This window comes from Choloepus didactylus, chromosome 12 (assembly GCF_015220235.1).
Source record: "Choloepus didactylus isolate mChoDid1 chromosome 12, mChoDid1.pri, whole genome shotgun sequence".
NCBI lineage: Eukaryota > Metazoa > Chordata > Mammalia > Pilosa > Megalonychidae > Choloepus > Choloepus didactylus.
The window spans coordinates 19,191,877-19,206,810 of NC_051318.1; the positions used below are offsets into that span (position 1 = coordinate 19,191,877).

The 14,934-nt window shown below is 35.7% G+C and overlaps 1 protein-coding gene across 3 annotated transcripts in view; it reads right to left on the reverse strand.

The window, feature by feature from the left end:
* ZMYM2 (zinc finger MYM-type containing 2) overlaps nt 1-14,934 on the reverse strand; it is a 148,547-nt gene that overhangs the window by 32,814 nt on the left and 100,799 nt on the right. For all 3 annotated transcript variants that reach the window (XM_037799713.1, XM_037799712.1, XM_037799711.1), the window contains 2 exons: nt 6,686-6,836; nt 4,269-4,441 (listed from right to left, as the gene is read on the reverse strand). In XM_037799713.1, the coding sequence (XP_037655641.1) occupies nt 4,269-4,441; nt 6,686-6,836 (324 nt within the window). The remainder of the gene's footprint in view (nt 1-4,268; nt 4,442-6,685; nt 6,837-14,934) is intronic.

A 14,934-nucleotide genomic window follows, 5' to 3' on the forward strand; every position in this document is an offset into this window, starting at 1 on the left:
ATACTAAAAGAAAAGATAAAACAGAGTCAGGAAATGGAAGCTTAACATTCTCTCCATGGAATATAAACAGTACAGCAACAAAGCAAAAGTGAAGTAGTAGCTTGATTATCTCATTCGCTGAGAACCTGTAATAAAAGTCCAGTACTTCATATGTACTCTCTCTAATTCTCACAACAGTCCCGCAAAATGGGTACTGCAAACTTAGGTCCAAGGAGATTAAGTGATTTGTCTAATCAAATATTAAAAATGGAAAGAAGTATTCAAGGCAGACAATACTCCTGTTCACCAAGTTATACTGATAATAGAAAAACAAAACGAGTTAACAGAATAAAAACCCTACTAGAAGTAAAATGCTGCAAAGTTCTCAATGCACTATCTAAAGCGCAAATTCATTTGTGCAAAATTTATTCAAATCACTATAATATTATTATTATTATATTATTTCCTTTTACACAATTAATTAGAAGGGCAAGGGCATAAAATCAAACATGACACCCAGAGAATGTGAACAATGAAAACACTTCATCATCCTTTAATTACAGACAGTTGGTTTTTGTAGTAATGATACTTGAAGCTCCTTTCCTCCAGAAGGTTCAAAACAAATTTGGTTGATCTCTCTCTATCCAAAGAAAAAAGGGGCAAGATTAATGCCAATTTGCAAATGGCAACAAAATATGTATATATTTTATCAGGCTGAAAGAATATGAAAACTAATCCAAGCCTAATGACATTTATCAAAATTTTGGAGTTTGTGACCTTTTATGTTTTCATTCTTTTACAGCCCCTCATGCAAACACCCAGTTCAGTGTTTGGAATTGAGCTAAGCTATGGTGGCCAATTTAAACGTTGTCCATGACCACCATTGCTCACCACTACCAATACCACTCACCCCACTCCCGAGGGAGAGCTCTTAGGAAAGCTTAACATTTCTATACATGAAGTGCGACAGAAGTCTCTGGTTCAAAAATATTACAGCATCATGATCTATTTCATGGTTTTCTTGCCACTCTGGTAACTCAAGGAATGTATACATTAAAAAAAAAAAAAAAAAAAAAAAAAGGTTCAAACAACCTAAACAATAGGTAGACACTACACTCTGATTCACAAAATCCTACTGCAACCTCTCAGCTAATACACTAACCTCTTCTTCAATACCTGACAGTCATTTACAGCCTATATACCAACACAGTCCCCTACATTTATTGAAGAGTTTCAACTTGTCAGTTTTGGATGAAGTTTACATCCTTGTAACTTCCCCACCTATTTCTTCCCTATTTCATCAAACAGATCCAATTTTGCAGAGGGAAATGGATATGAATGAAACAGAAATAATTCCTTTTAAAAATGTCTGTAAAATATATGACTTAATACTGTGATTGCATTTAAGTAACAGGAATGCCTGAGATGCCTAAAATGCAGGTTTATAAAGCAAGGATATCCAATATTATCTTTATTAAATTAAAAAACAAAGAATAAAAAAAGAAAAAAAGTGATTCACCTCACAGTTCATAGTTTGAAGCCCAATATTTCTTACCCAGCTATATTTTTATAACTAATTTTTAATAAAATATAAGTTCTAATGTGATTAAAGCCCTTAAGTCATACTATTAGATTTAAACTATTATAGGGTATTTGCATTTAAGAATTTAATACTGTCACCATTCACTAGTGGCACATAACACAAATCAAAACCTGTGTTAATAAACTTGGTAATATGAAGTTTTAGAAAAGCTTAGTTCTTTTAAGCACTGTGCAGTATTCTTGGGAAACAATGGGCCATTTGAAATATTATCTTCATCATGTAACAAACACCTTCTAGCTATTAATTCTGTTACAATATTAAATTCTTTTTCTTCAACATTTTTAAACTTACAGAGGTCCAAAGCACCATCCTCCCACCTGGTTTCACATTATGTCCAGAAACATTTACTTTGAGGAGAAGTAAAATAAGAACTGTACAAAGGGGGAAAATGTTTAAACAAACAAAACAAACAAAAAACCATGATTCACCTGGACCCAATTTGTCCTGTTTTCAGGATGAAGAAAAAGATGATGATGATGATGGTGGTGCTAAGGAAGGGAATGAAGGGAAAGGACTCAGGAGAGGCATAAGAAAACAAAGTTTGACGCATGTAGAAAGCATACAGTATAAAACCTTGCTCTTTGATTATAGTACTGGCTGCCTCCACAGAGAGGCCAATGATGAATCAGGAAGGGGAATTCTTTACCTCACCCTTTGAAGGCTTTATTGATTGTATAAGAAATATCGGCACTGTTACTTGCTTTACAAATTCCTCCCAGGTAACAAAAACACTCTTAGCTTTATTGCTCAGATTAGTACAATATGCAATAATGAAAAATGTGTATTATATACAAAGATTTGTTGGATTTAAAATAAGACAACGAATACACAACAGAAATGTGTTTAATGTATACAACATTGTTATTAAGCATTATCAGTTAACTGGATATTTAACTAATATACTCTTAATATATTCCAAAATACACTGCTTCATTGAATTGTCATCATTGAACATTGCATAAATGAGAACATTAGATACAGTTATCCTTTAAAACAAGTAGCAAAATGGAACAAATGATGCTATCTAGTACAAAGTGGTCTTTTGCCACGGAACAATCTTTGCTTCCCGCAAAAGAAAAAACAACCAGTTTCTCTATTTTAATTATAAGTAATATAAAATAAAAAAGGAGATAGTCACTCAAACAAAAAAGTCAGACAGAAGTACATTCAGTGAGTTGTGAACAAAAACAAAATCCTCCAAGATTATTTAAAAATATAAAAGTTTTAGATTCACAGTTACACATATAGGCACACATTTATACAATAAAATGACAGAAATCATCATTATCACATGGTACCAACTTCTGTCTCAAACAATAAAATAAATGATGAACAGGAGAAAAACTACTAAGAGTAAAATAGAATTTCCAAATCTGTGGTCACTAAATACTATTATTGTTTTGAGTTATCCAAAACAATCTTCCAAAATAAGATCTCCTAAAGGTTGGCAAGAAAGGTGTATTTGTGTGTGCTCAACTAAAATTGAGCATTGTAAGCCACAAAAAAAACCTCTCTAAGTGATTTCTCAAAAAGCAACCATCTAATAATAAAACAGGTATTTGAACAAAACAGTGGTTTAGACTTAAAGGAATACACGTCCTTTCTGTTTCTGAACTTTCAACCTTTATTTTAAGGTTTAACCCAGACCAAAGCAACAGTAAAATGAAATAATGAACAACTTTTAAAAAGTACAACCAAACTCTTAGCCTCAATATTTCACCTCTGACAACTCGGAAAGTATTTTCCCTTTAGAGAACCTCTAGGCTGCATATTTGAAGGACTTTATTTTTGTTCTAGAAATGTAGTTAATGGGTTATGCTGCAGACATTCAAGAACTGCCCCAAGAATTCCTGCAATTTTCCAGTTTGTTCCATTTGAACACTAATCCCTTTTGCTAAATAAACTGAATCCACATTTCAAAAATTTTACTCTGTTTCTTTAGAGCAGTTCACAATTTTGAAGCCATGATGATATCTGTCTACATATGCTTTAGAACTGTATCCAGAATGAAACTTCGGTTTTGAGATGATTTACCATGTTATTAACAGAGGAATTAATAACTTTTTCTTGGTAATATCTGATTACCCAAGTCCAAACTTATACTCATTTTTAAATTTTTAATCAATAAAACTACTAATGCAATGGACCAACAGGGATTTATCAGTTTTTTAAAGGTATGTTTTAGTAAGACGTACCTCTACAGTTTCAAATTAAATACTTTTGGTCTAAATTTATCCATTTAGTGTCCTTTCAATTTGAAAATATCCAAAAATCCACAATTAAAAAGGCAAAAGAGAACAAAGTATTTTAAAATGCATCCCAACTATAAAAACAATTACCTGCTAATGTTCAAGGCTGATAAAGTAGTTATCAAAAAATATTTTTATTCAGTGAAATAAATACAACAAATTTTAGAGAAATAAACCATTTTGTTAAGTTACATTGCTGAAAATACACTTATATCCTAGTCTCTGATAATTCTTAAGTTCTAAAACAAGTAAAAACAATAATTCAAGTTATAAAAACAAATTAAAAGGACTAAATAATTTGTATGTATCACTATAATGTAAAGTGTATACGTTTTAAAAATAAATATGAGCTACCATTTTTGTAATGGTAATAACTACAAAGTTTTTTTAAAGACTGGTTAAAGTAGCTCCTGTAATAAAAATTTTGAGTTACTTGCCTTATAGTACCAATCCTGAAATTTTTTGCAGCATTCTTCACTGCAAAAATCTCTCACAACACCATCAAGTTCTTTAGTCGCTCCCTTCTTGCAGAGCTGAGAGCAATAGTTGCAAGTAACACATCTCAATCCTAAACGTCTTGCAAAATCCTGTTTATATAATAGTTTGCAACCTGAAAAATAAAGTTTAAATATTAATACAAACAACTGTAAAAAATTAATTTTTGAGCTGAAACAGATGATCCGGTTCAAATATTTCATTAGTTTTAGAAAATGTCACATAAATACACATGAAGACCTCCTCTCCGTATTACAACTATGAATTCTATCATGATCAATACCAATCTATAATAAATAAGGAACCACATATAGATATCATGTGGGTTCAAATAATTAATGTTCTAAGAAATTAAATTCCAGTTATGTCTTAGAATTATTTTAAATATAATCTTAAGTATCAATAGAATAAACACACTAATAACATGAATTTTAGAGAAATGAAACAATCAAGACTGCTGAAAGGCAGTGAGTAAAATTACGATTTTAGCCTTACCTCTCACTGTCACACTACATGAACCTTTAGGGAAAGTAAACTGATGTATTGAATTGTGCATAGAAAACACTATTATTCTATCCCTTTAACAAAATATTTTTTACCTAATATATAAATGCATAATTTTAAGTATTTTTATACAGCTATCTTATTAATTCCAAATAAAATCACTCTGAGGATTAAATAACATTCCACACTTACTCATGCTGTGCCATTTAAGTAGAATGCCCTCCCCATTCAAAAGTATCTATTGAAATCCTACCTATCCTTTAATAAGGAGGTCAAACTACACCACCTCATCAACCTAGTTTTAAATGATCTCTTCCATCTGTGAACATGAATTGCAATTATATTCTATATAATTCATTTTGCAGTCATTTTTTTTTTGTTCTGCACTGTAGACTTTTCTGTTACCTGAAACTGTATTTAAGAAATTTTAAACTTGTACTTTAATTAGTCTTATCTTTCTAACTAGATTTTGATGGTAGTACTAGCTATTAAATGTTTTATCTCTGAAAGCTTCCAGCAGGTAACTACATCTACTAGAAAAAGCACAAAATACAGTATTTAACAGGAAAATGACAAATGTCCTTTTTAACCCTTTATTGCCTATCTAAATTTCTAAGTCCTTCAACTAGAATGACAACTGCCTGCTTGCTGATAATTGCCTATTTCTTTTAGTAAAATCCATATAATACAAATGGTACAAGATCATCACCATTGATGCGTTCAGAATTATGAATGAGAATTTCACTAAACAAAAATTTGCATGTAATAGAGTTTAATTCAGAAATAATTTTTTTCAATAAGACATAAGATCTGTCCCTTTTTTTTGCATTATAGTTTTGATATTAAATAACTATAAACAGAGTTACCTTTCATTGCAGGTGAAATGTACCAATTACAATTAGATAAATAGGAATATCCTGTTTTACAAGCAGTACTATCTTATATAATATGCTACATAATAAATGATAAATGGAGGCATTAGTTGCACAGGCTAATAATCTTTTGCTTTGTCATTCCCTACTGCTGGCATTTAGGATTTCCCAAACTTCCTCCTGCCCTAATAGCAGAAATCCACAGAAAAAGCAGATCAGGAAAAAAAAATTCCTAATTGGAAAATTATAGGTGATAATAGCAGTTAGGAAAGTGGGGAGTTCATTGCCTGAGGCCAAAAGAAGTATAGATTAATAGCTCAGAATACAAATGTAGCATTTGGGGAAGAGTAATAATAATGAGAGCCTAAGCCCCATAGCTACTACAATGCTTGTTTGAGTATCTCTTAAGAAGATTTAGAACTGGAGTTCATTTCTCTAATCTGCTGCCTGGAATGAGAACAGCAAAACTATAGATGAAAGTAAAAGTAATTCTTGAATGTACTGTAAGAGAATTCAATATTTCCCTGGCATCCTAAATCAAAAATCAAAATTATCTTTCCACTGCAGTATTATTGCCTCATGTGATCTTTTTCTGGTACACTGAAAATCTTGGTAGGCTAGTCAGTAAGTTGGGCAGGGAATATATACCAGATAGATCCTATGGAAAAAAATTTCTTTAAGAAAACTAACTGTTAGATCAAAATTGGTGTGTTATTCCTGACGTGGTATAATAAGATTTTATTAATTCTCAAAACTTCTTTGTAATGAAAATACAGGGTTACCAAGATAAAACAACTCGAGGCCCCAGAGGTCTACAAATTATATAAAATAACAAAGAAAGTCAGGAGAAAAGCAAATTGTTCAGCTGCACTAAAACTGTACAGGTAATCTGGACATACACAGTTGTAAATTTTTAAAATATTTTGGCAAAAAAACCCCACAAATGTTAATAAAACTATGAACAACACTGTATATACACTTGCCTTCACTACAGAAAGGTCTCTTAACGCCAGAGAAATTTACTGTTTCATGAAGAGTCTTCTCCTCTTGACAGTATTCGCAATATGTAACTATGCAATGCAACTTCTTATAGTCATCTGAACAAGTTTTGCTGCAGAACTGATGCACTTTGTTCTAAATGCACAATGGGAACCTTGGTAAGTATGTGACAACCACCTCAAGTTAAGAAATAAACAAGCCACTTTTACAACAACAAAGTTTAATACATTTACCTATTAGTGTTATGATCCTTAGGGATACATTTCCTATAGGTTACGGACCTCCAGTTTAACTAACTCACTGCTAAATTTAGACATGGCTCCATGAGATTTAATACCATTAACTACCTTAAAAATACTCAATGAAAGAGTTAAAATTATCACTAAAACAAGATGGCAGACTGGTGTTGCGAACAAACTGGAGCAATGGAAAGAAAATAATGGAACATACAACATGGGTAAACTACAGGAGGATGAGAATTATGACAATAACATTTTCACTGAAAAAGAAAATTTCCTTTTTGAGTACAGTTAAGTAGGCACAATCACATTCCTGTCACAAATTAATAGTAACACACCTATTATGGGTAAAGTATACAATTTGCTGCCATCACAAACTGTGCTGCTAAGGTGAAGATTAAGTTGATTCCACTGAATGGATCAGGTTAGTAATTTCTAACCTGGTAGTTATTTCTCCTGGTCCAAAACCCACAATAGCCAGAAATATTTTTCCAATATCCAACCAAGCAGTTACAAACATGTTAAAACTTACAAGCAGGCAGCCTTCCTACCAAGGAGGATATAGAGTAAGTCTAAACCTAACACCTAACAAAGATTTCTGAAGACCAAACTAAGGAAGGTGAAAGAGTCTAGAAAGCAAGGCAAGATCATCAGCAACAGAAAGTTGCCCCACTATGACCATATAACTTCTAAGAGGAAAAAGGCAACAAAGAAACCATCAGTGCCAACTATGAAGTGAGAAGCAAAAGGCCCCTGAAAGGCTGATTCAACCCTCATTCGGTGTGATAGTCTTTTTTAACAGCATCCAATACTTAATCTCCTAGTAAATAAAGGCAACACACCAATCAGACTACAGAAACAAGATAGTACTAACATGAAGATGGTGAAAAGAACCTCATTTTCAACTAGTATTAACAAAATTCAGTTTATGCAGGATCTTCATTTCAGATATACTACTCTATGTGCCTGCTTATGGATCTCATTCATCAATCCCTTATCATTTCTTTATTCCTCCTTATTGGACCTTCAACATTCTTCCTGATGTTAAAGAGGATACTTGTCACTAAGAATCATCACTTGATGCCGACGACAGTCTCAAAGAATGACTGGTTTAACTGCTCAAGAAAGCACACACAAAAAATAACACACTAAAAAGTTTTCCAGGGTCTAATCTCATTTCCAAAGTACTATGGAAATCATGTGATCCAGTTCTGCACACCAGCTTTTACCTAAGACTTACCAGATGTTACCTGATAAGAGCCACTAATAAATTTTGGTTCCACAGTAGCCAATTAATGCATCTTACACACCACTTTATTATATGCTCCATCCCCGCCCCAAAAAAGATGAAAAGAAAGTATGACCAAAGCTGAATAGTGCTTAAGAAAACAGTGGGCAGCCAGGGCCACCTTCTCCATCTACTCATCTATTACTGTCCCCTGACTGAAACATATATTAATGATCAGACTTGTTGCTGATGGCAAAAAAAATACAGTAAATTAAATTAGTAAACTAGTGAAGCGAGAGTGATATGAAAGGGAAAATAACTATGCTAGTATTCATAGGCCTCTATTCTTTTATTAAAACACAATTATAGGGGAGGCGGGGCAAGATGGCAGACTGGTGAGCTGTATGTTTTAGTTACTCCTCCAGGAAAGTAGGTAAAAAGCCAGGAACTGCGTGGACTGGACACCACAGAGCAATCTGTCTTTGGGCATACTTCATACAACACTCATGAAAACGTGGAACTGCTGAGATCAGCGAAATCTGTAAGTTTTTGCGGCCAGGGGACCCGCGCCCCTCCCTGCCAGGCTCAGTCCCGGGGGAGGAGGGGCTGTCAGCTCCAGGAAGGAGAAGGGAGAATTGCAGTGGCTGCTCTTATCGGAAACTCATTCTACTGATTCAAACTCCAACCATAGATAGACTGAGACCAGACACCAGAGACTCTGAGAGCTGCCAGCCCAGCAGAGAGGAGACAAGCATAGAAAAAAAACAACACGAAAAACTCCAAAATAAAAGCAGAGGATTTTTGGAGTTCTGGTGAACACAGAAAGGGGAAGGGCGGAGATCAGGCCTTGAGGCGCATATGCAAATCCCGAAGCAAGGCTGATCTCTCTGCCCTGTGAACCTTTCCTTAATGGCCCTGGTTGCTTTGTCTATTAGCATTTCAATAACCCATTAGATCTCTGAGGAGGGCCGTTTTTGTTTTTTTTTTTTTTTTTTTTAAATCCTTTTTGCTTTTTCTAAAACAATTACTCTAAGAAGCTCAATACAGAAAGCTTCAAAGAATTGAAATTTGGGCACGTCAAGTCAAGAGCAGAACTAAGAGAGCTCTGAGACAAAAGGCAATAATCCAGTGGCTGAGAAAATTCACTAAACAACACAACTTCCCAAGAAAAGGGGGGTGTCCGCTCACAGCCACCATCCTGGTGGACAGGAAACACTCCTGCCCATCGCCAGCCCCATAGCCCAGAGCTGCCCCAGACAACCCAGTGTGACGGAAGTGCTTCAAATAACAGGCACACACCACAAAACTGGGCGTGGACATTAGCCTTCCCTGCAACCTCAGCTGAATGTCCCAGAGCTGGGAAGGGGGAGCAGTGTGAATTAACAGAGCCCCATTCAGCCATCATTTGAGCAGACTGGGAGCCTCCCAACACAGCCCAGCAGCCCAGAACTGCCCTGGGGGGACGGCACTCACCTGTGACATAGCACAGTCATCCCTCAACAGAGGACCCGGGGTGCACAGCCTGGAAGAGGGGCCCACTTGCAAGTCTCAGGAGCCATACGCCAATACCAAAGACTTGTGGGTCAGTGGCAGAGACAAACTGTGGCAGGACTGAACTGAAGGATTAGACTATTGCAGCAGCTTTAAAACTCTAGGATCATCAGGGAGATTTGATTGTTAGGGCCACCCCCCCTCCCCGACTGCCCAGAAACACGCCCCACATACAGGGCAGGCAACACCAACTACACACGCAAGCTTGGTACACCAATTGGGCCCCACAAGACTCACTCTCCCACTCACCAAAAAGGCTAAGCAGGGGAGATCTGGCTTGTGGAGAACAGGTGGCTCGTGGACGCCACCTGCTGGTTAGTTAGAGAAAGTGTACTCCACGAAGCTGTAGATCTGATAAATTAGAGATAAGGACTTCAACTGGTCTACAAACCATAAAAGAACCCTATCAAGTTCAGCAAATGCCACGAGGCCAAAAACAACAGAAAATTATAAAGCATATGAAAAAACCAGACGATATGGATAACCCAAGCCCAAGCACCCAAATCAAAAGACCAGAAGAGACACACCTAGAGCAGCTACTCAAAGAACTAAAGATGAACAATGAGACCATAGTACGGGATATGAAGGAAATCAAGAAGACCCTAGAAGACCATAAAGAAGACATTGCAAGACTAAATAAAAAAATGGATGATCTTATGGAAATTAAAGAAACTGTTCACCAAATTAAAAATATTCTGGACACTCATAGTACAAGACTAGAGGAAGTTGAACAACGAATCAGTGACCTGGAAGATGACAGAATGGAAAATGAAAGCATAAAAGAAAGAATGGGGAAAAAAATTGAAAAACTCGAAATGGACCTCAGGGATATGATGGATAATATGAAACGTCCGAATATAAGACTCATTGGTGTCCCAGAAGGGGAAGAAAAGGGTAAAGGTCTAGGAAGAGTATTCAAAGAAATTGTTGGGGAAAACTTCCCAAATCTTCTAAACAACATAAATACACAAATCATAATGCTCAGCGAACTCCAAATAGAATAAATCCAAATAAACCCACTCCGAGACATATACTGATCACACTGTCAAACATAGAAGAGAAGGAGCAAGTTCTGAAAGCAGCAAGAGAAAAGCAATTCACCACATACAAAGGAAACAGCATAAGACTAAGTAGTGACTACTCAGCAGCCACCATGGAGGCGAGAAGGCAGTGGCACGATATATTTAAAATTCTGAGTGAGAGGAATTTCCAGCCAAGAATACTTTATCCAGCAAAGCTCTCCTTCAAATTTGAGGGAGAGCTTAAATTTTTCACAGACAAAGAAATGCTGAGAGAATTTGCTAACAAGAGACCTGCCCTACTGGAGATACTAAAGGGAGCCCTACAGACAGAGAAACAAAGACAGGACAGAGAGACTTGGAGAAAGGTTCAGTACTAAAGAGATTCAGTATGGGTACAATAAAGGATATTAATAGAGAGAGGGAAAAATATGGCAAACATAATCCAAAGGATAAGATGGCCGATTCAAGAAATGCCTTCACGGTTTTAACGTTGAATGTAAATGGATTAAACTCCCCAATTAAAAGATATAGATTCGCAGAATGGATCAAAAAAAATGAACCATCAATATGTTGCATACAAGAGACTCATCTTAGACACAGGGACACAAAGAAACTGAAAGTGAAAGGATGGAAAAAAATATTTCATGCAAGCTACAGCCAAAAGAAAGCAGGTGTAGCAATATTAATCTCAGATAAAATAGACTTCAAATGCAGGGATGTTTTGAGAGACAAAGAAGGCCACTACATACTAATAAAAGGGGCAATTCAGCAAGAAGAAATAACAATCGTAAATGTCTATGCACCCAATCAAGGTGCCACAAAATACATGAGAGAAACATTGGCAAAACTAAAGGAAGCAATTGAGGTTTCCACAATAATTGTGGGAGACTTCAACACATCACTCTCTCCTATAGATAGATCAACCAGACAGAAGACCAATAAGGAAATTGAAAACCTAAACAATCTGATAAATGAATTAGATTTAACAGACATATACAGGACATTACATCCCAAATCACCAGGATACACATACTTTTCTAGTGCTCACGGAACTTTCTCCAGAATAGATCATATGCTGGGACATAAAACAAGCCTCAATAAATTTAAAAAGATTGAAATTATTCAAAGCACATTCTCTGACCACAATGGAATACAATTAGAAGTCAATAACCATCAGAGACTTAGAAAATTCACAAATACCTGGAGGTTAAACAACACACTCCTAAACAATCAGTGGGTTAAAGAAGAAATAGCAAGAGAAATTGCTAAATATATAGAGACGAATGAAAATGAGAACACAACATACCAAAACCTATGGGATGCAGCAAAAGCAGTACTAAGGGGGAAATTTATAGCACTAAATGCATATATTAAAAAGGAAGAAAGAGCCAAAATCAAAGAACTAATGGATCAACTGAAGAAGCTAGAAAATGAACAGCAAACCAATCCTAAACCAAGTAGAAGAAAAGAAATAACAAGGATTAAAGCAGAAATAAATGACATAGAGAACAAAAAAACAATAGAAAGGATAAATATCACCAAAAGTTGGTTCTTTGAGAAGATCAACAAGATTGACAAGCCCCTAGCTAGACTGACAAAATCAAAAAGAGAGAAGACCCATATAAACAAAATAATGAATGAAAAAGGTGACATAACTGCAGATCCTGAAGAAATTAAAAAAATTATAAAAGGATATTATGAACAACTGTATGGCAACAAACTGGATAATGTAGAAGAAATGGACAATTTCCTGGAAACATATGAACAACCTAGACTGACCAGAGAAGAAATAGAAGACCTCAACCAACCCATCACAAGCAAAGAGATCCAATCAGTCATCAAAAATCTTCCCACAAATAAATGCCCAGGGCCAGATGGCTTCACAGGGGAATTCTACCAAACTTTCCAGAAAGAACTGACACCAATCTTACTCAAACTCTTTCAAAACATTGAAAAAAATGGAACACTACCTAACTCATTTTATGAAGCTAACATCAATCTAATACCAAAACCAGGCAAAGATGCTACAAAAAAGGAAAACTACCGGCCAATCTCCCTAATGAATATAGATGCAAAAATCCTCAACAAAATACTTGCAAATCGAATCCAAAGACACATTAAAAAAATCATACACCATGACCAAGTGGGGTTCATTCCAGGCATGCAAGGATGGTTCAACATCAGAAAAACAATCAATGTATTACAACACATTAAAAACGCGAAAGGGAAAAATCAATTGATCATCTCAATAGATGCTGAAAAAGCATTTGACAAAATCCAACATCCCTTTTTGATAAAAACACTTCAAAAGGTAGGAATTGAAGGAAACTTCCTCAACATGATAAAGAGCATATATGAAAAACCCACAGCCAGCATAGTACTCAATGGTGAGAGACTGAAAGCCTTCCCTCTAAGATCAGGAACAAGACAAGGATGCCCGCTGTCACCACTGTTATTCAACATTGTGCTGGAAGTGGTAGCCAGGGCAATCCGGCAAGACAAAGAAATAAAAGGCATCCAAATTGGAAAAGAAGAAGTAAAACTGTCATTGTTTGCAGATGATATGATCTTATATCTAGAAAACCCTGAGAAATCAACGATACACCTACTAGAGCTAATAAACAAATTTAGCAAAGTAGCGGGATACAAGATTAATGCACATAAGTCAGTAATGTTTCTATATGCTAGAAATGAACAAACTGAAGAGACACTCAAGAAAAAGATACCATTTTCAATAGCAACTAAAAAAATCAAGTACCTAGGAATCAACTTAACCAAAGATGTAAAAGACCTATACAAAGAAAACTACATAACTCTACTAAAAGAAATAGAAGGGGACCTTAAAAGATGGAAAAATATTCCATGTTCATGGATAGGAAGGCTAAATGTCATTAAGATGTCAATTCTACCCAAACTCATCTACAGATTCAATGCAATCCCAATCAAAATTCCAACAACCTACTTTGCAGACTTGGAAAAGCTAGTTATCAAATTTATTTGGAAAGGGAAGATGCCTCGAATTGCTAAAGACACTCTAAAAAAGAAAAACGAAGTGGGAGGACTTACACTCCCTGACTTTGAAGCTTATTATAAAGCCACAGTTGCCAAAACAGCATGGTACTGGCACAAAGATAGACATATAGATCAATGGAATCGAATTGAGAATTCAGAGATAGACCCTCAGATCTATGGCCGACTGATCTTTGATAAGGCCCCCAAAGTCACCGAACTGAGCCATAATGGTCTTTTCAACAAATGGGGCTGGGAGAGTTGGATATCCATATCCAAAAGAATGAAAGAGGACCCCTACCTCACCCCCTACTCAAAAATTAACTCAAAATGGACCAAAGATCTCAATATAAAAGAAAGTACCATAAAACTCCTAGAAGATAATGTAGGAAAACATCTTCAAGACCTTGTATTAGGAGGCCACTTCCTAGACTTTACACCCAAAGCACAAGCAACAAAAGAGAAAATAGATAAATGGGAACTCCTCAAGCTTAGAAGTTTCTGCACCTCAAAGGAATTTCTCAAAAAGGTAAAGAGGCAGCCAACTCAATGGGAAAAAATTTTTGGAAACCATGTATCTGACAAAAGACTGATATCTTGCATATACAAAGAAATCCTACAACTCAATGACAATAGTACAGACAGCCCAATTATAAAATGGGCAAAAGATATGAAAAGACAGTTCTCTGAAGAGGAAATACAAATGGCCAAGAAACACATGAAAAAATGTTCAGCTTCACTAGCTATTAGAGAGATGCAAATTAAGACCACAATGAGATACCATCTAACACCGGTTAGAATGGCTGCCATTAAACAAACAGGAAACTACAAATGCTGGAGGGGATGTGGAGAAATTGGAACTCTTATTCATTGTTGGTGGGACTGTATAATGGTTCAGCCACTCTGGAAGTCAGTCTGGCAGTTCCTTAGAAAACTAGATATAGAGCTACCATTCGATCCAGCGATTGCACTTCTCGGTATATACCCGGAAGATCGGAAAGCAGTGACACGAACAGATATCTGCACGCCAATGTTCATAGCAGCATTATTCACAATTGCCAAGAGATGGAAACAACCCAAATGTCCTTCAACAGATGAGTGGATAAATAAAATGTGGTATATACACACGATGGAATACTACGCGGCAGTAAGAAGGAACGATCTGGTGAAACATATGACAACAT